The 23,892-nt window shown below is 39.2% G+C and overlaps 1 protein-coding gene across 7 annotated transcripts in view; it reads left to right on the top strand.

The window, feature by feature from the left end:
- The window catches only part of LOC143022117 (rab GTPase-binding effector protein 1-like), a 76,136-nt gene that overhangs the window by 34,676 nt on the left and 17,568 nt on the right, over window positions 1–23,892 (top strand). For 5 of the 7 annotated variants that reach the window (XM_076180122.1, XM_076180117.1, XM_076180120.1 and 2 more), the window contains 6 exons: window positions 7,074–7,420; window positions 18,010–18,216; window positions 19,343–19,486; window positions 22,093–22,243; window positions 23,080–23,252; window positions 23,573–23,768. In XM_076180122.1, coding sequence (XP_076036237.1) covers window positions 7,074–7,420; window positions 18,010–18,216; window positions 19,343–19,486; window positions 22,093–22,243; window positions 23,080–23,252; window positions 23,573–23,768 — 1,218 coding nt within the window. The remainder of the gene's footprint in view (window positions 1–7,073; window positions 7,421–18,009; window positions 18,217–19,342; window positions 19,487–22,092; window positions 22,244–23,079; window positions 23,253–23,572; window positions 23,769–23,892) is intronic. The other 2 variants (XM_076180121.1, XM_076180119.1) reach the window with 2 other exon arrangements.

The following is a 23,892-nucleotide window of genomic DNA, read 5'->3' as shown; positions in this document are numbered from 1 at the left end:
TTAAAATCGAATTGTGATTGTAATGGGGATTTGTATGGTATGAAAATTAATATTAACGAAAATAACTATAGTCGGATTATGTCATTTTCTTAAAATAACCTCTGGTTATTTCGTACTTATTCAAAAGAATTTTTAAATGTCAAATTTAGCACATGTGAAAAACGGCAAACTATCTTAGGATATAATCGAATCATGATATTGGAGATTTGCATACTTTGTATAGGGGCCACGAAAATACCTTTTCTGTTGGGATCATACTTCAGTTCTTTGTTATTTCACTGGTGAAAAGTCTAATTAACATGTAAACATTTGTATTTGTGGGTTATCTGCAACTGTGGGCTTCTAAGTAAATTTTAATTACGATTTTGTACCAGATTTCAGTTCTGCAACATTGATCAGGAAAATGAGTTTATATGTTATGTAGTATTTCAGTTGAACTGAAGCCAATTTATTACGAAAAAAAATTATTCTGTAATAATAAATGTTAACAAAAGTTTTGCTAGATGGAACTGGCAACGGTCGTCGGGCCATCCCACTGCTATGTGAAGAAAATGTCGACTGCTATATGTGTTGTGTTGGTATGGAACCGTGTTTGTATCACCGGATGAAAATATTAAAAGGAGGGGAGCAGTTGGCGGTTATTAGTTCTTCTTTTGTGAAAAAGTGTAAGCGGTTCAGGTTGATAGAATTGCTAGGGTCAGCCCGTATACCGAATATTAGCCCCTCAAGGCTGCATCTGATGGAAGTCTGGGGGTAGACAGATTTTGGGAATGGATAGTTTCAGGGCCACCACATTTAGGTATTCGTCATTGGTCTCTGTTAAATCTGTAGATTAGCAGTAACATTTAATGCAGTACTTTTATGATATTTAATCCAATACGAGTGTTTCAGCTCGACCGCATTGTTTAACTTGCAATTACGTCATTGAAACACGAAGAAACTCCTTTCTGTGTCACTGACATCACGCTGTACCGAGTCACTACGGACATCACTGGCACTGCACTGATATGTGTGAATCGACATTTACTCATCCGGTAGCCCCCCCCCCCCCCACAGTCAGTTTCACGTGATTCGGCACGCTTGCACAGACTAGGAATGTCAACTCCGCAAGCGGAAAAGAGGGTGAGGGTTCCCTACTTGCAGTGTATCCAGGTTTGAGGTCTTCCAGCCTTCTTCGCCTCGTCTCCTGCCAATTTAACCAGTCAGTCCGTTACCCCAGAAGACATGCAGTCTTCAGGTAACCGGCAGTAACCTACGGGTGGGACTGTAAGTCCCACAGGGAAGATATATTGTGTTCCTCCCGCCGGTGAACGGACAATAATCCAATGGACAAAACCCCCAAAAGTTTTCCTATTGGGGTTTTGTCATGTGTCTCTCCCGCCTTAGAAGAGGGAGACAAGATCCCGAAGTGGGATTCGGAACCAGGCTGAAAGAAAACCAACTGCTCCCTGACCACTTCCCCGTGATGCCCTTCGGGTTTGACTTTCATCTGGAAGTTGGTGCCAAGAGTGAGAGGTTACTCTTAAGACTTATAGTATTCAGCCAGTGTCATACTTTCAATAACCTAATTCAGGTGACAACCAAAAGTAATTCGGTGATAGTGCTTATCAGTGAAAGTAAAGGAGGGGGCCTGATGATCTCTAGAAACACTTAGCCATGACCTAACACGGCAAAAGGTCGAGATTCAGTACTCTCCGAAGTAGTAACACAACTTCGCAGCAGCCTACGCGACCGAGCAGCCCTATTCAGGATCGCTCTGCTCGCGCGACTTGGAGAGGGGCTACAAAAAGTGCCCTGAAATAGACTCCCTAAACCCAGCCTGGCTGGGGAGTCGTCCCCAGCAAGGTCACTCATAAGGCGATATGAGTCATAATGATAATCTGTTTAACGTCGCAGACTTCTGTGTCATAAATCGCGCTAGGACGGTGCTACCTAACGGAGGAACTTTTCAAGCAGGTGGATCGTCCAAAGTAGGACGATTCACCTCCGACTCCGCACTCAAGCAGCGACGCTCGAAATAACTATAATCAAACAACAACAGGGAGGGAGCAGGAGCATTCCCCAAACTCTAGAATGATCTACAGTGGCACAAGAGACAACCCTCGATGGAGAAGACGGAGGGGCCGCCCACAGAATTCATAATTGGTGCAAGTTGATCAAACCTGTCGAGAGTTGTTTGGAGTGGGAAGGAAGGGTGGCTGCATGGGAGCTTGATCCTCGGAGAGACCGTGAAGGGGACTGGCGCCAGTGTCTGAGTGAAGCAATGAGCCCCCTGGTGTATGACGCTTCCAAATGCGCCCTCTATGGCGTATGATGCCCCCAATGAATGGCTGACCCATGGTACCATTGCAAACACAATCTCCCACACCATTAAAACCTCTACAATCCATCAAGCATTTGGATAATGCCCATCTGTATGACAAGAGAATACAAACTTATTATTTACATCGAAATTAGTCGTCAAAGTTCTTCCCGTAACAAATACTAGAATCCCGTAGCTACTTCCTTCAGTACATCTCTATCTCACCTTAGCCACCGCAACTGAAATTCAAACACCAACTGAGGTCATTCGCAGGAATCACCCCCTCACCAGTTGTCATAGACACCGACGACTGTCGCTCTAACCATGGGATAGATTGAGCATTAGTGTCCCCAATTGAAACCATCTGAATTCTTCCTATCGCCAGAGTCTTCAACGCTGAAATCTTTGCTATCCTCACTGCTCTACATGTGATCTCCCTCCCGCATTCTATATATCACATTCAATAAGTGCCAACGAGCAATTTTCACCTTCAAGTCGCACCATTCATTGGTCCACTAAAAGCGTTCGTGGATAATCTAAATCTGTACCTGGCCTGGGTGGTTGATGGAAAGGAATTAGTGGGTTATGTAGTGGTGCCCCAAGGGAGGAATGAAAGGGTTCTGGACGTAAATGTGTTCCAGAGAGAGGAAGGTAGGTTGTCTAATTGTATCATAGAAAGGAAATTAAAAAGTGGAAAAGGGAGAGATGCAGGGAGTTACTGGAGGTGATCTGATTTAGGAGAAAGAAGAATACCAGGCGCGGCTGAGAGTTATGAAATGAAGTGAATGATAACGGTGAATAGAAGTAGAGGAAGAATGGTTTTATTTCAAGGAGGAAATGAAAAGGTGCAGAAAGACGGGAATTGGGGTGAGGAAGAAGGGAGGGAACTGAAGAGGTAGCGAATGGTAGTGCGAGGTGTGAAACGACGGTGGTTAAATAAAAAAAAAATAAGAATTGTTCCAAAGAAATGAAGCATATGAGTTATAGAATATATATGGAGAGATCAAATTGTTAGGTGAGGGGAGCCAAAGGGAGAACGAGTATAAGGTGGGGTAGAATGTTTATAGAGAGTTTTGAAAATTATGAGAATATGCTATGGAAGGAAGTGAAATGAGCAACGGGAGTTAGACAAATTGAAGGTAAAGGAGGTGCTGATACAACTGAAGGCGGTAAGGGGAAGACGATAAGAGTATTACGGGGAGATGTTCACTGTAGGAGAGAATAAGAAGAGTTTGATTGTGGGAGATACCAAGAGCATAATTGATGAGAGAGGAAAATAAAAAGCCAACTGGATTGTCTGGCGAAGGGGGTAGTTATAGTGGAATGGTCATTGAGAATGTTTAATGTGTACCTAAGGGAAGGAAATGTACCAGTGGACCGGAGGAATGCATGTTTAGTTCCACTGAACAAGGGAATAGGTAGCAAATATGAATATAGTAGTTTTAGAGGGAGTCTGTAAAGTGTATGTGAGGGCATCGAGAGGATTTGAAGAACGAAAAGTAATTAGAGAAGAGCAGCCGGAGTTTAGATTTTGATATTTAGGAGAAGAGGGCTACGTAGATCAAGTTTTGGTAATCAGACGTATATGGGAAAAATATTTGGTAAACGATAATTATGAATGAGGCTCCCGAAAACGTCTGAAATAGGATGAAGGTTGATCAACACCGGTGTTGGAAGCTTCTGAAAGATGTGGAAATCCAAATTATTGGTAGTGTTAGTTTTGTTTGGTACATTACTTAAACGTTTTTATACCCGACAGCTACACAATAAAACAAAATTTATTAGATTTTCTCATAGCTGTTCAATAGATTTAATGTTTAACAATAGTGTATGAATAGCGATGTTTGACTGTGCGTCACATTTCCGAAGATTCCCGAAACTTTTCGAAGTGCAGACGATTTTTTCAGAGTTGAAAAATAACCTTCTTCTTCTTCTTCCACCTAAAATCGATCTTAATGGCAAAAATATTACGTGAGAATGGTTGGCAACGCTTTTTTATTTACTCTCCTTGGATTTTTGAAAGACTTTACCGTTGTGCAATCTCACCTTTAAAGGTCAGAGTGCAATAGATGAAATAATTTTTCTAAACCACCCACTCCCTATTAGGAATGATTTTTAAACTATCCCAGTCGGTTCCAGCATCTCAATAGGCATATTCTAATTGAAATATGTGTTTATAAGAGCGGATTTCCGAAGGTTACGGGAAATTCCCGAGACGAGCAGCCATTCATCACGCATCGTTTGTGCGTCAAAGGAGTCGACATTGTATGGCGCCTTGTTTATTGCATACACACCCACGGAATCAATTGGAAAAATGTTGCATGATTTAATTGATTCAGAAGAGGAGTTAGACAGTGGAGGTTGTTCATTATCCGTCCAGCCATATAAGTTTAAGGCCATAATACGTCGCCAAATGCGAAAAGATCATGAAAAGACTGAACACGCTAAAGTTGACCTTGACGATGATGATGACAATGGGAAGTCCGACCATAGTAGTGAAGAAAGTGGGAGAAACAGGATTAGGAAGAAGAAAACCAGTGATACAGGGCAGAAAGAATAGGAAATTCGGAGTGGTATATCTAGGGATAGCCTAAGCCTAAGGCGAAACTAGATCATCTTTTATTCTCAGTGTTCTTTGTGTAGGGTAGGCTGTCATGTACATTTCGTGAATCTGCATAAATTATGAATATTCGTTAAAGTGTGCAGCACCAATAAGGATTACAGAGGAAAAGCATGCTGACAGAAGACCTTTTGGCCCATGATTAGGTCTTATGAAAAAAAAGAATAGAAAAATATATGTAAAACAAAATAAATAGGTAATGATAATAAACATAGTTTATAGTAGATAATAAATTATAAGTGATAAAAACATAACTAATACAGCATATTGCTTAGGTGTTTATCTAAATGAACCTATAACTTAAAACTGTACTACATTGCACTGCCTCTGCAGGAAGGTTATTCCACTTATGTACTACATGGCAAAGTTGTTTCTACCTGCTTCCAAACTAGATCTGCATCATGAGAGTTTGAGATCATTATTTCTTGTCTGATTCACATTCAGTGTGAAAATTTGGTCACTTTTCATTTTGATGTCAATTCCCTTTAGATTTTAAAGACTTGTATAAAATCACCCCTGAGTCTATACCTTTTTAGGGAAAAATATTGATATGTTTTAGTAAATTTTTGTATGATTTATTTTTTTATATATGGAATCAAGTTTTGTGGCTAGCCAATATACCGTACTTTTTCCAATCTATCAATGTGTTTAATGAGATCTGGTGACCATACATAAACAGCATATTCCAAGTGTTGACAAATTAATGACTTACATAGCTTGTTAATGACAGACTTTGAAATTAAAAGCCCATGCAATCAATCCTAGAATCTTATTTGCTTTCTTTGAGGCAGAAATGAACTATTTAGATTTGAGATCATTACTGATAACTATGCTAAGATCCTCTTCACTATCCACTTTTGTTAATAAGTTTCCAAATAACTTGTCCATGTACTTAATATGTGTATAACCTTGCATTTACTTGTGTTAGATATTATTAACCAATTCATGATTGGGTGCACAGATAACAAATCCATTAGGCATGCACACATTATAAACCTAACGTAACCTTTTCATGAATATTCATAATGGGTGCATACCAAATGGATTCATTATCTATATGTTCAATTATGGATTCATTATTGGTGCTGCACTTTTTATAGATATTCATAATCTGTTCAAATTGACAAAATGTGGACTTGTAAATGTTTTTCATGTATCCTTGGATATCCAGAGTAGTCACCATGTTCTGTTTAAACAGCAATTATAGATGACAGTCATTGGATCTTATAAGAATTGGTTGTTCCAGTGTGAGTCTTTAGAGCGGTAACCAGTTTGCAGTGCCCTGCATAAAGGCATTCAGTGTTGAGCTGGTTGATAAAAACAACAAGCTGAACAAAAACTTTCCTTAAGGAAATGCATCTAGCTGTCAAATTTTGTATTTTAATGGCTGCACGTTAATATTTGTGGTACAGTAAGTCCTCGTTATATGGTACATATGCGTTCCTGGAAACCTTACCACAAATTGAAATTACTGTATACCGAACCCATTATAACATGTAATAATAGGATATGGCAGACGTACCTTCTCCCTGCTCTTTCCTCTTCAAAATATCTAGCGGATACCGTATCTGTGAATTTTTCTTACCGTAAATAGAATCGAGGGTAGTAATTACCAAATACTGTAACTGAATTTACCGGATAAAGAATTACCATATAAGGAGGACTCACTGTAGTCATACTTCATGATATCAGTGTGGTGTTGAATACTATTACAACAGTACAGTGGTATACCAGCAAGGTAGTTAATGTATCATAAGAACACTTGAATTAGTGTAGCAATAATGAGCAACATCAAGATAAAAAATACAACAATGAAATATATTGGTTTGTAACAGGTCGCAAAATAAACTTCCTGTTAAATGAACTACTGTACTAGAATCCTGTATTATCATTGCCATTGCTTCACCGTCTTAATGTAAATAGTGGCTGGCATTTGAATTTCATTTTAGAGTTTCATTTGCTTTTCAAATGTGTGTTCATGTCACCATCTACAACTAAGACATTATCAGCACAGAACAAGTCTGGTCTTGCTGTGTTATTTTCTAACATCAAGGTTTATTATTTGGTCCCTTATTTCTGTGTGTGTGTGTGCTCTAGTGAAAATACTGAATATCTTTTCTTTGTTGATATATTTAATTGTGTTTGTTTCAGAGGAGGTGGCTAGTGCTGTTGAGAAAAGCTCAAGTCATTATGAGGTTGAAATTAAACGTCTCAAGAAGGCTCGTGAACAACTTGAAGCAGAAAAACAGCATTACCGAAGACTTTACGAGAAGAAAGTGGAGCTTGATTCAGAGCTCCGAAGCAGAGGGGACAGTCTTCTGAGTCCAAACGTTTTGTCCGCAGTCACGAAGTCCTTGGCCAAAAGGGTCCCCAGTCTGAGTCCGTCAGCTGGAGGGACCCCAGAAAAAACTGTACCTCCTACCTGTGGTTCATCAGCTCCCGGTAGTAGTGAGCAGGAGAACCTTGAAGACAGTATGAAGAAGGTAAACAGCAGATATGTACGTCATCATTCCCTCTCATTTGTTCATGCATGGCTTGCTGCATGGCAGTCTCTGCAGTGTGTGTCTGTTGTATCCATGTTGCTGCTTGGAAACATATTTTACCTTTAAGTGTCATTCCCTGGTATTGCTGCCATAAATCTTTCCAACATAACCCCCAGTATTATGGTTTGCTAGTTGTTTTTGAGGAACCTTTCATGTTTTCACTCCCTTGAACAAATAATTCTCCTCTTTCCAATATAAACCAGCCTTTAGCTGAATAAAGTTTGTACAAATTATGTGAGTTGTAGTGCCAGGTTGAAAGAGTGTGTAGTCATTTCTAACTTTCACCCACCTTGAACTAATATATATACAAGATTATATGAAGGATTTAATTGTGAACTTGTGTTTTTAACTTATGTAGACTTAATTCATAGTTGTACTATACAAAATGGCATGTCTAGATAAAATAGTCTGTTGCAGGGGTATTGTCATATTGTGTTTAAGTATAAAATTAAAACATAGAAATACCATTTTCATAAATCAGAAAATCTAATCTGAATTTTATTGTCTATTTAAGAGTGTGTCCATTTCTATATAAAACTTGAATTTTTTTTTCAACTGATCATAAGGCATAATATGTATCCAGACTTGGATGAACTTTAGCATATTTTAGGGGGTTTATGTGAAGTGTGTGGTAAATGATGTTTGGTCTATACACGAGGATTTGGCTTTTTCACTAAATTTGTTGCTGCTTTATATACATACATATAGGCTCCTCTTGGTCCACACCATTTGCCTCCGGCAGCTGCCAAGTAATTAGCCTTACCCAGTGGTCAGCCTCAAAGATCTGATAATGAAAATATATATTGCCATTGTTTGCATAATGAGCAATAGGTAACGAGGTATTTTACATTTACCTAATGGGTGATGGTAGAGGGTTGCCATGTGATACAGTAATGGGGGTAAACAAGCTCTGGCTTTCAGGCCCTGCTCTGGAGGTACTCTGCCTTGCTGCATTGCTTCTGACCCAAGCAGTGGGAAGGGGAAAAAGATGGCCTTTCATTCACAAGGAACCAATATAAAAGGAATAAATGGGTGTGTGATAGGTGAAGGGTGGGTGTATGTCTTGGCTGGCCACCCAACTTATAAGAAGGAAAGCACCTTTTGGTGTAGAGTCAACCCCAGTCTATTTGTACCTCCTTTAAATTTTAAGTCTCCACCCCATACAGCATCATAGACACAATCACACCTTCATATAATCTCTTTGCATCTAACCTTAGATACCACATATTTCTCATAACACTATTTAACCTTAGATACCACATATTTCTCTTAACACTATCTAACCTTAAATACCACATATTTCTCATAACACTATTTAACCTTAGATACCACATATTTCTCTTAACACTATCTAACCTTAAATACCACATATTTCTCATAACACATTTTATTCCCCCAAGACATCACTTGCTTTCCTCATTCAACAGTTTATCTCCGCCGCAACTCCTCCGTACCATGCTACATGTGACTAAATACCCAACTATCCACTTCCTCAAACCTCTCTCTTGTAAGGCTTACCTCCTACTTACAACAGTTGTAATACAAACATAGCATAATTCATTTGTGAGTAGATATTTTACTCTAACATGTGCAAATGATATGCAGCTCTGGTCTGTAAGGGTGCCCCCAAAACAGTCCTTATGGCCTATGGAATCAGTACCCTAGTAGAGGGTTTGTTTGTACATGTACATACAGTACATACAACAGTTTTTTTTTTTGTTTTTTTTTAACCCTTATAAGAGAGGTAGCCATAGTCTAAAGGCATAATTCCAATACTATCCATTTCATCCCCACCCATTCCACCTCCATTCACCACCCCTCCCTCCCTTTCATCCCAGCTCCTCCTGGATAACAGGTCATTCCTGCATCTTGCCCATTGTCCTGGGTCAGAAGTAATGTAGCAAGACATATAACATACACAGCAAGGCCACTTCATTTAATTAGCAATCCCCCCCCCTCCATCTCCTCATGCTGTAACATTGAAGGCAGGGAGAAATCCCTTCAGGCTGCATCAAAATATCATTCACATATAACCACTCACTAACCCCCCAATCCCTCACCCACTCCCTTCCATGCATCACAGTGTTATCCATACACAGCCATTCTCCCCTCACCCCTATCTTCTGCCATCTCCCCTCCTTCCTCAACAGACATCCCCTCTTGGTGAACACCCCTTTTACCCCATCCATCCATCCATCTCATCCTTGATCATCCCCTCACGTTCACTCCATCCACCTCTGCTTTCCATACTTTACCAATCTTTCTTCACTCATCCCTTCCATGTGTCCAAACCATCCCAATACTCTTTCATCAACCCTATCTCCCATCTCCTTTTCCACTCCTGCTTTCTTCCTCACCTCATTTCTCACTCTGTCCAACCTTGTAACTCCTACCATACGTCTTCAGACACATCATCTCAAACACAGTTAAACACTTCCTCACTTATGTTCCATGTCTCCGTCCCATAGAGTGCTGCCAGCACAATCACCCCTTCATATAATCTCCTCTTAGTATCCATTCACAAATGTCTATTTCTCATTACACTTACTTGCTTCCCTCAATCTACATTCTACCTCCACCTCCACTCCTCCCTTTTCCACCACATGCAACCCCAAGTATCTAAAGCCATCCACTTCCTCTAGCCTCTCTTTTGATACTCACTTCCACATTGCTGCCATACTCTCCCCTTGCGCTTCTTATCACCATAGTTTTGTATGTTTTGTTTGTACAATTTGTTAATTCATGAAGTGTCATTAATAGCGCACTTACCCCTCCTGACTTCACCATAGAGACAGGTTGCACCTTTCTTCCTTTCCCCGTTCTGCCTCACACCCAGAATTATGTCCACAGTCACTCAGAACCAATTTATAAGCACCCCAGTGAGAGAATTTTGAATGTGTAGTGACCTAGGACTGCATTACATGAACATTTTGGTGATTATACTCTACAGTAGAATGTGAATTTATCATGAGATAGGGTCCTCAAGACTTTGCATGATTTTGAAATATTGATTTAATGGAAAGGTGCACATAGCTGAAGTACAAGAAAAGGAAGCACTGTTCACACCATGGATTGAATGACTCCTTCCAATGTAGAAAAAATGTAAACTGTATTAGCAATATGCTGAAACAAGTATTTGTTAAATGACACATTAAAAATGGGATGCAGAACTGTGTGTTTATGAGCAGTCATGTAAAATTTCTACAATCAGCTGATTTGTACAATACTCGCCAAAAATATGCAGCCTCTACCTCATGCAACCAGATAGTTATGGTGAAAATAGGATGGCATCTTTTGAGGTTAAATTATGTAGATAGAATGTATCTGATAACCCCCAGCTGTCATGCCGGGCCGGTAGAGTGGAGCGTGAGGGAGAACCCAGCCATTCGCTCCCATGCTGCCGTGGGAAGAGAATGACTTTGCCTTTTATCACACTGGTTTTCTTCATTTCCGTAGGGGCTGTATATCATTACCATGGCACCTATGAAGGAATTAACTAAAGAAGTACATACATATATCAAGGGTGTTTTTTTTCTCCCTTACAAGGGAGGTAGCCAAAATCAAAGGCATAAATCCACTCCCACCCATTTCATCCCCACATACACGACTCCCATTCACCACCCCTCCCTCACTCTTTTCTTGGCTCCTCCTGGATGACGGGTCATCCCTGCATCTCGCCCACTGTTGTGGGTCCAGCAATGCAGCAAGACACAGCACATCTATAGCAAGGCCACTTCATTTAATTGGCAACCACCCCCTCCATCCCTTCATGCAGAAAAAGAGAAGATGGGGGAAAATACTTTCAGGCCGCTTCAAAATGTCATTCACACCTACTCCCCTACCTACTCCCTTCCATGCATTAGAGAGTTATCTATTCACAACCATTCTCCACTCACCCCTATCTTCAGTCTTTTCCCTTCCTTCCTCAACACTCATTCCCCTCTTTCCCAATGCCCCTTTTACCCCATCCATCCATCTCATCCTTGGTTATCCCCTTATGTTCACTTCCTCCACCTCTACCTTCCACACCTCTTTTACTAATCTTCACTCATTCTTTCCATGTGTCCAAACAATCCCAATTCTAATACTCTTTCATCAACCCTTTTGCCCAACTCCCTTTCTACCCTACTTTCCTCCTCACCTCCTCATTTCTCACTCTATCCAGCCTAGTAATCCCTACCATACTTCTCATGTATTTCTTCTTAAAAACATTTAAACTCTTCCTCTCTTATGTTCCATGTTTCTGCCCCATACAGTGCTGCTGGCACAATCTCCTCATATCATCCATTCCCAAATGTCTATTTCCCATTACACTTTTTAATCCCCCAAGACATTTCCTTGCTTCTCTCAATCTACATTCTACCTCCATCTCTATTCCTCCTTTTCCCACCACATTTGCCCCCAAATATCTAAAGCTATCCACTTCCTCCAGTCTCTCTCCCTTAATACTTACTTCCAATTTGCTGCCATCCTCTCCTCTTGTACATCTCATCACCATACTTTTACCCACATTTATCTTCAACTTCCTTCTTTTGCACACCTTTGTAAACTTCATCATTAACTTCCTTGATCCCTACTCTGATCCTGCTACAAGTACAGTTTCATTAGCAAACAACAAGTGGCTTATCTCCCATTTTTCTCAATTTTTTTCACCAATCCCCGTCCCATTACCCTTGCATTTACCTCTTGCACCACCCCATCCATGTATAGATTGAACAGTCATGGCAACATGACATATCCCAGGCTAAGTCCCACCTTTACTTCAAACCACTCGCCCTCTCCATTTCTAATTCTAACACAGGCTCTACTAATCTCATAAAAACTCTTTACTGCCCTTAACATCTTTCCTCCTATCCCATATATCTGCAATACCTCCCACGGTGCCTTCCTGTCTACCTTGCCATAAGACATTTCTAAATCCATAAAGGCCCAAAAAACATCCTTACCTTTTCCTAAAGCTTTCTTACATATCTGCCTTACCACTAAAATCTGATCCACACAACCTCTACTAGTCCTAAACTCACACTGTTCTACACCATTTATTCCCTCTGTTTCCCCCCTAATCCTCTCAGTCAAAACCCTCCCATAAGCCTTCCCAACTACACTCAATAAATTGAACCCTCTGAAACTACTACACTTACACTTGTCCCCTTTTCCTTTGTAAAGTGGAATTATACAACTAAAGTAATTGCAGAATTCATTGGACTAAAGAAGGCAGGCCATGAAACTAAAGAAATCGTTGGAATGTTGAAGGTGACAGAGCCCACAGTCAAGAAATACATGGCACAAATTCAGGAGGGAAAAGGGCTGGAGATCGAATCCCAGAAATCTAGGACAGAGCATCCTAAGAAAACTTCTCCAAGGGCTTTGAACATCAAAAAGTGTACTATAGAGTCAAATCTAAGGACAACAATAGTCTTCAAAAAAGAAGTCTTCTTAGGATGCCATGTCTCAGGTTTCAGGGATGATATCTCCAGCCCTTTTCCTTCTTGGTTGAATCAGTTCTATGGCCTTTCGTAGTCCAATGATTTGGACAATTATTTCTTTAGTTAATTCCTTTGTAGGTGCCATGGTAATGTACAGCCCCTAGGGAAATGAAGAAAATCAATGTGAGAAAAGGCAAGGTCCTGAAGAGAGGGTTTACCAGTGTGGGAGTGACTGGCTAGGCTCACCCTCACACTCTGCTCAACCAGCCCAGTGTAATAGGGGATTACCAGATAATTTCTGTCTACAATATAACTTCAGAAAATGTCATCCTATTTTTGGCCATAAATCAACTTTAGCAATTTACTGCAATTTCAAGCATATCGAAATTGGCATGTATTGTTTTCCCAGTATCAACTGTGTTTCTCAGCACCAAGAGTCTCAGCTTCTTATTCATCACACATTACGGGGACATTTGGACATACAGTTATGTCAACAGACTACTTGTAAACCCACAAATTTGCATGATTAATAGTAAACACTTTTGCATCCCATAGTTTTAGCCATGTCATTTAATGAATGATTGTTGCAGCACAATGCAAACACAGATTTTATTTTTGTTTATACTAGACTGGCTGGGATGATCCAGTATGGTGTGAATAATTCTTCCCATTCTCAGTACTGTACAGTAATAAATATACAGTACTGTGCTCATCACTTATGATACAGTAGAAAGTTGATTTAACACAAATCTATTTAACATTATCAATTTAAAACAGCACCAGTATTTGGGACCACAGATCAATTTAAATGTGAACTATTCCAATTTTAAGTAAAGTGAAACTGGTGAACATTTTATCCAGTATTATTTAGCATCAATAGTCTCAGCTTCCTGCTATCCACTGTCTGGACGTACAGTACTTGTCAAAAATATGTGGCTCCCCTACCCCTTGCAGCTGCATAGTTATGTGTGTGCCTTTCCAGATATTTGTAATTTTATTGTAAAACTAGAAGTGATTGAAGATGTCACTTAAGTATTTTGTTGGTTTTGGGTTGAGGTGTTTTAAGGTAATGTTTGAGATTTTATGTAGGCCTTCAGCATTTTTCTTCTTCCTCTTCTTCTTCTTCTGTCACTTCTACATTGCAATTGGTGAAGGAAGGGGTGGCATCCATGTCTGGCTTGACTTTTTATACTTTATTATTTTCCTATTTCTGGAATAGTGAGTTTGAAAACTTGATTTGTAGAAGTGTTTGTTTATGATATTATATTGCTGTTTTGATGATATTTTCCTTTGGGTTGTTCAAATTACCTCATGGTGCAGAGATATTCATGATATCTTTATGGATTTTACTGTCCCACAATTTTTTAACAATTTTCCTGTCCATTTTATTTGTTTTTTTCAAGGTTTCTCCAGCTTGTTTATTAGTTAACCTTTTCAGTACAAGTCATTCTCATGTGCAGCATCAGATGCCTGATGTACAATGATTCAATGATGGATCACAATACTCGCATTATAAAATATAAAGTCACCACTGATTAACTCGTTCTTTCAGTGAGTAATAATAAACACAGAAAACACAATCAAGCCAGTTCATAGAATTTGGGAGTAACTTACCTACAACTACAAAATTAATATAATTAGGACACCAACACTGGCATCCTTGTATACCCACTCATGCCTCATGATGCCTACATAGTAGAGTTGGGAGATCTCAATACTAGAGAAAGAGATGAATCAATATATGGATTAGAAGGGAAATGGATTACCTGGTAAAAATTATATTGGAGAGTTGTTGGAGATATGAAGGGGAGTTGATGTTGGCAAACACAGAGTTTAAGAAGAGTCCAGCATAAGTATACATGGCAAAGGGTGGTGGATGGAAAGGTGGTTAAAAAGGCATTAATAAATGTAGTGGTATCCAAAAGAAGGACAGGAAGAGTTTTGGATGTCCATATTCTTAGGGGAGAGAGTGGGGGAGTATCAGGTAATTTTTTGGTAGAAGGGAAATTAAGAGCAAAGAGGATACTTGCTGTCCAAGTGAGTTTGGTCATTGTTACTTGCTGCAGAGGTTCAAGATGATGACAGTTTGAATCCTGCTCAGGGCAAGTTGAACCAAGGGCATGATTCATTAAATTCCACGCTACAAAGTCCACTGTAAGGGGCACCGTCCTTGCCTCCTAATGGGGGTGGGGTAGTTTGTGATGTTAAAACAAATAATGAATTTGGAGAAGGATTATGATAGGTTAGACAAGGAGCTTTGAGCAAAATGGGAATGTCTGTTGAGTAGGAATAGGTGTGAGTGGAGAATGGTTGTGTATGGATGATATTGTGATGCAGCCCAAAGGGTATTCTCCCTTTATTTTCTACACAAGAGGATGAGGGAGGGAGGGTTGGTGTGTAAATGAAGCAGCCCTGCCGTGGATGTACTATGTCTTGCTGCATTGGTTCTGACCCAGGTAGTGGGGAGGAGACAGGGATGATGACCCTTCATCCAAGAGGAGCTAAGATGAGAGGGAAAGAGTGTGTGGTGGGTGTGTGCTTTGTGCCAGCTATCTCCCTTGTAAGGGGGAAACAACCTTTGGTATGGAGGTACAGTAAACTTCCACTTATCCGAACTCCAAGGGGGATTAGAAATGTCCGATTAACCGAAATGTTCGGTTAATCAGACTTTGTATGTTTCATTCCTGTATAGTTTTATGCGGTAATGTCAGCTGCTATATTCGTACCTGTAAACTTAACATACACATGGAAATGCTTATAATAGTTCATAAACATATTCTATAGAGTATAAAGAGAAAATGTTTAAGGAGAGCTTGTGATACTGTATCATCACCGAGAGGACTCACGAATGTATGTACCGCCAAACAGCCGATCAGGTGTAAACATGGAGTGTGCTGCCACCGTGTGAGCACTTGGTGAAGCTTGCGGGTGGCGCGGGGGTGGCGGAAGAGGTGGTGGGGTGTTTGAATGTTCGGTTGAGATCCAAATACGTTCGGTTAAAGCGATGGCTACCGTATTGAGAAAATGTTCGGTTAAAACGTGTTCGGATAAGCGCGAGTTTACTGTAGATAGAAAATTAGATCTTGTTTGCTTTTAAGTTTATTTCTAGTTTAGGGTGTTGTTTCAAGAAAAGGAGGATTTCAGGAGAATTGTTATAATTTTATTACTGAATATTCCATTTATGCTTCTCTTTCTGAATCATTGGTTCAAACGTACCACAGTTTGGTCTGCATTTATAATTTGCATGGTAATATAGCTCAACAGTTTTTATTAAACTAAAGTGTTATCAGTATGTTTTGATAATCAGTGATTCAAACATAAAGAATTGTTTTGATGGAATTCATCTGCACTGAACATTTCTTCATAATTGTTGCATATACATGGATTTTTTTTCACATAAATGTTATAAAATGTATTATTATTTATTTATTTTATTATTATTATTATTATTATTATTATTATTATTTTTAACATAATTTCATGTATACACACATATTTATATATACCTGAAGTGAATCATAAGTAAAGGCATGTCAATCCTTTATTATATTTATTTTCCAACTGTCACCACCGAGATCGAACCATGATCCAATATATTGCCAAACCAATACCTTACCAACTGTGCCACTGGAGCTTTAAAAGATCTTTTGAAGCACCAATGGCATAGTTGGTAAGGTGTCGGTTTGGCAATGCACCAGATCTCAGTTCAATCCTGGGAGTGACAGTAAAAAAATATATATATATATATATATATATATATATATGTACATATACATATACATATACATATACATATACATATACATATACATAATCACGAAGAACCCACAGTCGGAATAAAAAGGAAACTTTAGAAGAATGTGTAACTTCTATGTTTCGGCTAATAGCTATAGCCCTCTTCAGGAAAGTACAGATTACAAGAATTTGCAGAGACATAAGTACAATGAGATATGAGTAGAAGGGGAACACGCAGAGTTAAAACAGGACAACCCGTCACGCAGGGCGGAGTCAGAGGTGAGGAGATGTGTGGATGGAGGTGTGAGGTCATGGGAAAGGGTGGGAGGAAGGGTCAGGAGGGTGATGATTCTTAACCAAGCGGCTCACAGCTAGCCGTGAGATAATGTCCGGGGACCATTGACCTTTGGAGATGTTCTTCAATTAAGGCTGATTCAACAATGTTTCTTCTAAAACTACAGTTGGACTTGAACAAAATTCTGGCCTTGTCCCAGTCAAGACTGTGATTTTTGGTACTGACGTGTTGGAACACTGCGGAATTTTGTTGGGCATACCTAATGGATCTTTTGTGCTCCATTAACCTGGTGTTAAGATCCCTTCTGGTTTGACCAAGGTACATTAAATCACAATCTTTACAAGGAAGGCTATACACTCCTGGGGACTCATTTCCCTTCAACCTTTGATTTAATGTACCTTGGTCAAACCAGAAGGGATCTTAACACCAGGTTAATGGAGCACAAAAGATCCATTAGGTATGCCCAACAAAATTCCGCAGTGTTCCAACACGTCAGTACCAAAAATCACAGTCTTGACTGGGACAAGGCCAAAATTTTGTTCAAGTCCAACTGTAGTTTTAGAAGAAACATTGTTGAATCAGCCTTAATTGAAGAACATCTCCAAAGGTCAATGGACCCCGGACATTATCTCACGGCTAGCTGTGAGCCGCTTGGTTAAGAATTAGCACCCTCCTGACCCTTCCTCCCACCCTTTCCCATGACCTCACACCTCCACCCACACATCCCCTCACCTCTGACTCCACCCTGCATGACGGGTTGTCCTGTTTTAACTCTGCGTGTTCCCCTTCTACTCATATCTCATTGTGCTTATGTCTTTGCAAATTCTTGTAATCTGTACTTTCCTGAAGAGGGCTATAGCTATTAGCTGAAATATAGAAGTTACACATTCTTCTAAAGTTTCCTTTTCATTCCGACTGTGGGTTCTTCGTGATTATTAATTACATATGTGCCACAACATTTTGTCATAGTGATATATATATATGTATGTATATATATATATATACACATACATATATTTATACACTATACATATGCTAGTTATTTATTTGTTTGTTTTTATTTATTTTATTTCATTTTTTATCTTTAGGCACAGGAAGATGCAGAACTCTTGAGATCACTGGTGGTTCCCCTAGAAGAAGAGATCTTTGCTTTGAAAGAGAAATTGCGTGAACAAGATGCACAGCTTCGTGCTCATGAAGCCCAACAACAAGCGGCCATTGAGAGCTCTGATATTATGGGACAGCTTCTTCAGGGCAAACCTACTTCAGAAGTTCTTCAAGAACTTGATGAAAAGGTTTGTATTTACCAAATTGATTTTGTTTACTCTTAATCTACAGGAAAAGAGCATGTTTTTGGGGTTACTCCTTGTTTTCTCTTCCAGTCAAATTTGGAGTTATTTATTTTAATCTTATCTATCTATTATGGCTGTTCAATGTGTATATGGATGGGGTGATATGGCGGGTAAAATTGAGGATAATCAGCAGGGGATTGGGGATGATTAGATCTAGCGGAGGGAACCAGGAGGTGAGCCAGTTGTTGTTTGTGGATGACATTGCATTTTTGACAAAGTCAGAGGAGGGTCTAAGGCAATCAATGATTGAGTTTGGAAAGTTATGTGATAGGGGGAGGAAGATGAAAGTAAATATGAGTAAAAGCAAGGTGATATGTACAAGGGGAGAGGGTGATATCAAGTTGGGAGTAAGTCTTAGAGGAGGGAGGATGGAGGAAGTGGATAGTTTTAAGTATTTAGCATTGCATGTAACAGGAAATGGAGGAGTGGGAGTGGAGGTGAACTTGGAGTGAGGGAAGCTAGCAAATGTCTGAGAGGACTGAAAAGTATCATGAGAAATGGCATTTGGGAATAGATGCAAAGAGAATTATATAAATGGGTCATTGTGCCTATGATACAAAAGATTACAAAGGAGGAGCATGCGGACTGGAGACCTTTTGGTCCATAACTTGGTCAGACAAAAAAATAATAATAATAATAATAATTAGAATTATAATGATTATTAAATAGATAATTAATGATGATAAACAGATAAATGATAATGATTTATAATAAATGATAAGTGAATTAATGATAGATAATAATAGATAATAAATAGATAAATAAAGTAAAATAGATGGCAGACATTACAGCATATTTCTTAGGTGTTTATCTTAATAAATCTTAAAATTTTGGACTGTACTACTTAGCACTGCTTCTGCAGGAAGATTATACTATACCATTCATGTATCCTCCTGGCTAGTATAGTGGTAGTGTGCTGGCCTGTAATCATGGAGTGTGTGTGTTTGTGTCTCTATCTCTCTGTTTCTCATTTTCTTAACATTTCACAAGTTTTTCATGATTTGAATGTTTTCCTCTCACTGTTTAGCCTTTTTATTATTATTATTATTATTTTCATTTCTTTTTTCAGCTAAAGGGAGTGAGCAGTAACCTTGAGGTGGAAAAATCAACACGTGCTGATCTTGAAATGTATGTGGCTATTCAGAATGCAAAGAACACGGCCTTGCAGAATGAGTATGACAGACTACGCTCTCAGATGACAGAACTAAAATTGGTAAGGCCCTTTCATCAGTGTAAGTCACCTTGTGTGATAGATTTGGAAGAGTTGCAAGAAGCTCATGTGGCATGAAAGAGGTGTTAAAGGGTAGCAGAGCCACATGTGACAAAAGGGAACACTTTCGTGACTTTGTAGGTCTTTGAGTATTTTAGCAACTTTACACATCAACAGAAGGGAACTAATTACTATTCATATACAATTCATAAAAATCACACTTGACTGCACTTCACAGCTTGGTCTCAACAATGGGCAGAACTTAGACCAGTGTTTCTCAACCTTTTTACCCTTGCATAACCTTTGAAATAAATTGCACGTCTCAAGGAACCCCTGCGGGAAAAAAAAACCACATATACCATATCTTTCTCATTTATTTTTTGATAACATAATAGGTTAGATAGGATGATGTCTATATTACATTATTACAATAACCAAGAATATGTCATACGTGTTTAATTATATTACGTATATGAAATTAAATAAAAAATCAAAAGAGCATTAGCTTATCTCTCTTGTTCTCACGGAACCCTTAGGGATTTTTTGCGAAACCTTAGGGTTCCGGGGAACCCTGGTCAAGAAACGCTGACTTAGACACTTTACAAACTATAATATAAAGCATTGAGAATGATAACAGGATGTACTGATACCACCCAAATAGAATTCTTGCACTCAGATACCCAAATCCCCCCATAAGATATGATGAAAATGATTGAGGCACACACTTCTATGCTAGGTTCCTCAACCCCACTTGCCCATCTTACATCACACAAGCACAATCGGCAGGACATTAAAAAAAAAATCCACCAGCAGTTTACTACTCAAACATATGTAACAATCTACCACCTCCATGATGCAATACTCTTCTATCTTTATTCCAAGGGCTTTTTTGCCCTTGTAAGGGAAGGAGCCAAGTCAAAACACACGTACCCACTCCCACCCATTTCATTCCCATCCACCACTACCCTTTCCTCCCTCTCATCTTAGCTCCTCATGGATGAAGGGTCATCCCTGTATCCTGCCAACTGCACTGGGTCAGAAGAAATGCAGCAAGACACAGTGCATCCACAGCAAGGCCACGATACATACATCCACACAAAATAGGAGTGGAAATATGCTGACAAGGAAGATGCAACTTTACAAAAGTAAACTTTGCTAAAATGAAAAAAGAATGTGTTCAAGAAGATTGGAGAAGTGTAATAGAACTAAAGAAATTGAGAAGAAATAGAATATTTTTTCTTAAATTTGCCATCGTACATACATACATACATACATATACCAAGGCTTTTTTTCCCCTTACCGGGGGGGTAGCCAAAAAGGACAAGGCACAAAAACATTCCCACCCATTTCATCCCCGAAAAATTTGCCATCGTAGGAGTGGAAAAATATGTACTAAGGATGAATAGGGGAGAAGTTCAAAAACATGACTTGTTTCAATAAAAGATGTGCATTGGCAAAACAAAAGAAACAAAAAATCCAAAAGAGAATTAAAAAGAACAATGAGGAATACCAAAAAGCCAGAAATGAATATACAAGAACAGGAAGAGAAGAGGAAAAGAATATTAAGAAGGATATACTCATCAAATGTAAGGGCCAACCTAAGTTATTCTTTAGATTTTTGATTGGAAATCTGAAGCAAAGAGAAGGATTATCCAAGTTGAAATTTGAATGAGTAGTATATGAAGATACAAGAATGCAAACTGAAATGATTAGTAACGGATGACTCTTATAGAGGAGTGTCATGTACATGTGTAGCCAGTGGGTCATTACACACACATACTGTCAATCATAAATATTAATTGGTTTGCTGTCAGTTGCACAGTTATTTTAATGACCTTATATTATTTATATTTTGCATAATTATGGTTTTCTTCATTGTGTATAATTAGTGATTCTTGAATATTTCATTGCTTGCATGAATGGTCTTGTAACTATGAGATGCAATCAAGGATATTCCAGAAAGACATCACTACTGGGTATTGATGCCTGCACATCATGACAGAACAACAGTCCTCTTTTTTCTTAGTACACACACGTACTTACATATACCAAAGGCTTTTTCCCCCTTACAAGGGAGGTAGCCAAAAAACAAAGTCATAGAAACCACTCCCACCCATTCCATCCCCTACATAATCCACTCCCCACTGCCTTCTTCCCTCCCTCTTATCTTGGCACCTCCTGTATCATTTAAAATTGTTTGGAGTGTACACCAATGTCACTTGTAATTATGTGTTACTGTGAATAGATCTATGATGATATTTTTCAATGGTGTTTATATAATCCCTGAAGAGACAACAGAATTTTACTGGTGCAGACATTTGGGCCCAGGACGTAAACCCACCTTAGGAATTGGCTTGGGACATAAAACACCACCAATTTCCAAAGAGGGTCCAGAAGCCAAATGTCTGCACAGATGTCTGTTGGCGAGCGTTGGGTTAAGGGACCTCCTAAATGTACCTGGAAATGGACACAAAGAAACATATAATGTAGGTTTTTCATTTGATACAGGGGATGTATATCAGGCCTTTAGCTTTCCATTTGTTTGTTTACTTATTTTAATTTTTTAGGTTTTATTTTCGTCAAATATTTAGTTTTGAATCTCTTCTCAGATATTGGAACAGGAGAAGCGGCAACATACTGAGCTGAAGCACACATGGCAAAGAGCAAATGACCAATTCCTAGAATCTCAGAGGCTGCATATAGTTGACCTCCGCAGAATGCAATCTGTTCTCACCCATGAACAGCTAAGGAGGTTAGAAGGTAAGCAAATTGGTGTGTTGTATAATTTTGTAATTCTTATAAAGTGATGATTTTTGTCACAGCTGTAATCCTCTCTGCATTTGTAAGCCTTTCTCAGCCTTTGTAATCCTCATCTGACCTAGTTATGGACCAAAAGGTCTCCTGTTGGCATGCTCTGCTTCCTTTGTAAATGAGGACCTGTCTTATTGTATACTGGACAGTCCCATATTGGGGAAGCCTTAGGGTAAACCTTTAGATCAAGGGTGGATTCTCTTCTGTCACTCAGGCATGGGTAAGCTACCTACGCCTCATGATGCCTACAATGGCGTCATTGTATGGAGCAGGTTAAGCGGATCACTTGTGTGTAAAGCAAGATCATTAGACCTAAACCACCTTTTGTGTTTTACAGTTGATGTATACAAGACCCCAGATCAACTTGACATTGTCATGTGTAACAGAAAAATATAGATAATTTTGTATCCTTTCAAATTTGACGCAGCCCGAAGGGATTTCTCCCCATCTCTTCTTTTTCTGCAATGAGGGGACAGAGAGGGGGGGTCGCCACTTTAATGAAGGAGCCTTACTGTGGATGAGCTGTGTCTTGCAACACTGCTTCTGACCCAGGGCAGTGGACAAGATGCATGGATGACCCATCATCCAGGAGATACCAAGATAAGAGGGAGGGAAGAGGGTGGAGGGGAGTGGAGTGTGATGGGGATGAAATGGGTGGGAGTGGTTTTTATGCCTCTGTTTTTGGCTACCTCCCTTATAAGGGGGAAAAGAGGCTTTGGTATATGTATGTATGCAGATATTTGTATGTTTTTTTCAACCAAGTAATTTTTCCCTGAATTTTTCAGAGTTACAGAGGGAAGACGAAGGTTCCCTTTCATCTTCTATACATGCTTCCCCCCTCAGTAGCCTTCCTGAATCTGTTCCCTGGGTTGATAAACCATCTTCAAGTAGTTTATCTGCCAAGTCTCCACAGAGTAAAAAGAAGTCAATAGTTGAAAATCAAGACAGTGAAGGAGAGGTAACGGAAGACTGGGACTTTGTAAATTCTTTTTTAATGTATATTCTGAGACTGTTCTCATATTTAGTTGTTACATGGGAAACTGTAATGTTATAACACATTTGAAAATATTCTCTTAAAACCCACTATCGGAGAAATAATATCGAGAAGTACAGGAGATCCGTATATTTCAACTAATATCTGTAATCCTCTTCAGCTGAAGAGGACTAGAGACAGTAGTCAAAATATACGGATCTCCTGTACTTCAGATATTATTTCTCTTGATAGTGGGTTTCAAGTGAATAGTCGATATGTCGCTAAAATGATGATTGAAATGACAGTTACAGCAGTCAAAAGGTCAAGAAGGAGGTGATGAGACAGGATTCCTACTCCTGGATCTGGAAGAGAGGGAAGGTGGGGGAGACGATAGTAGTAGTCTTACTGAAGGAGAGGAATTCCTTGGATCCAGCCTTGCTTCACGCTTTAGTCCAGATAAGATTCCACATTTAACTGAAGACCAACAGAAAGCACTCATAGGTAGGTTTAATTTTTTTTTTTTTTTTTTTTTTTTTTTTTTTTTTTTTTTTCTCCATGAAAGTGGCAGTTGCCAACAACATTGACGAGTTAAACACCATATGAGGACAGAGCCTTTATTTGTATG

Source organism: Oratosquilla oratoria, chromosome 43 (assembly GCF_046742065.1).
Source record: "Oratosquilla oratoria isolate Oo_2021 chromosome 43, ASM4674206v1, whole genome shotgun sequence".
In the NCBI taxonomy this organism is placed as follows: domain Eukaryota; kingdom Metazoa; phylum Arthropoda; class Malacostraca; order Stomatopoda; family Squillidae; genus Oratosquilla; species Oratosquilla oratoria.
This window is presented reverse-complemented; position numbering and strand designations above follow the sequence as displayed.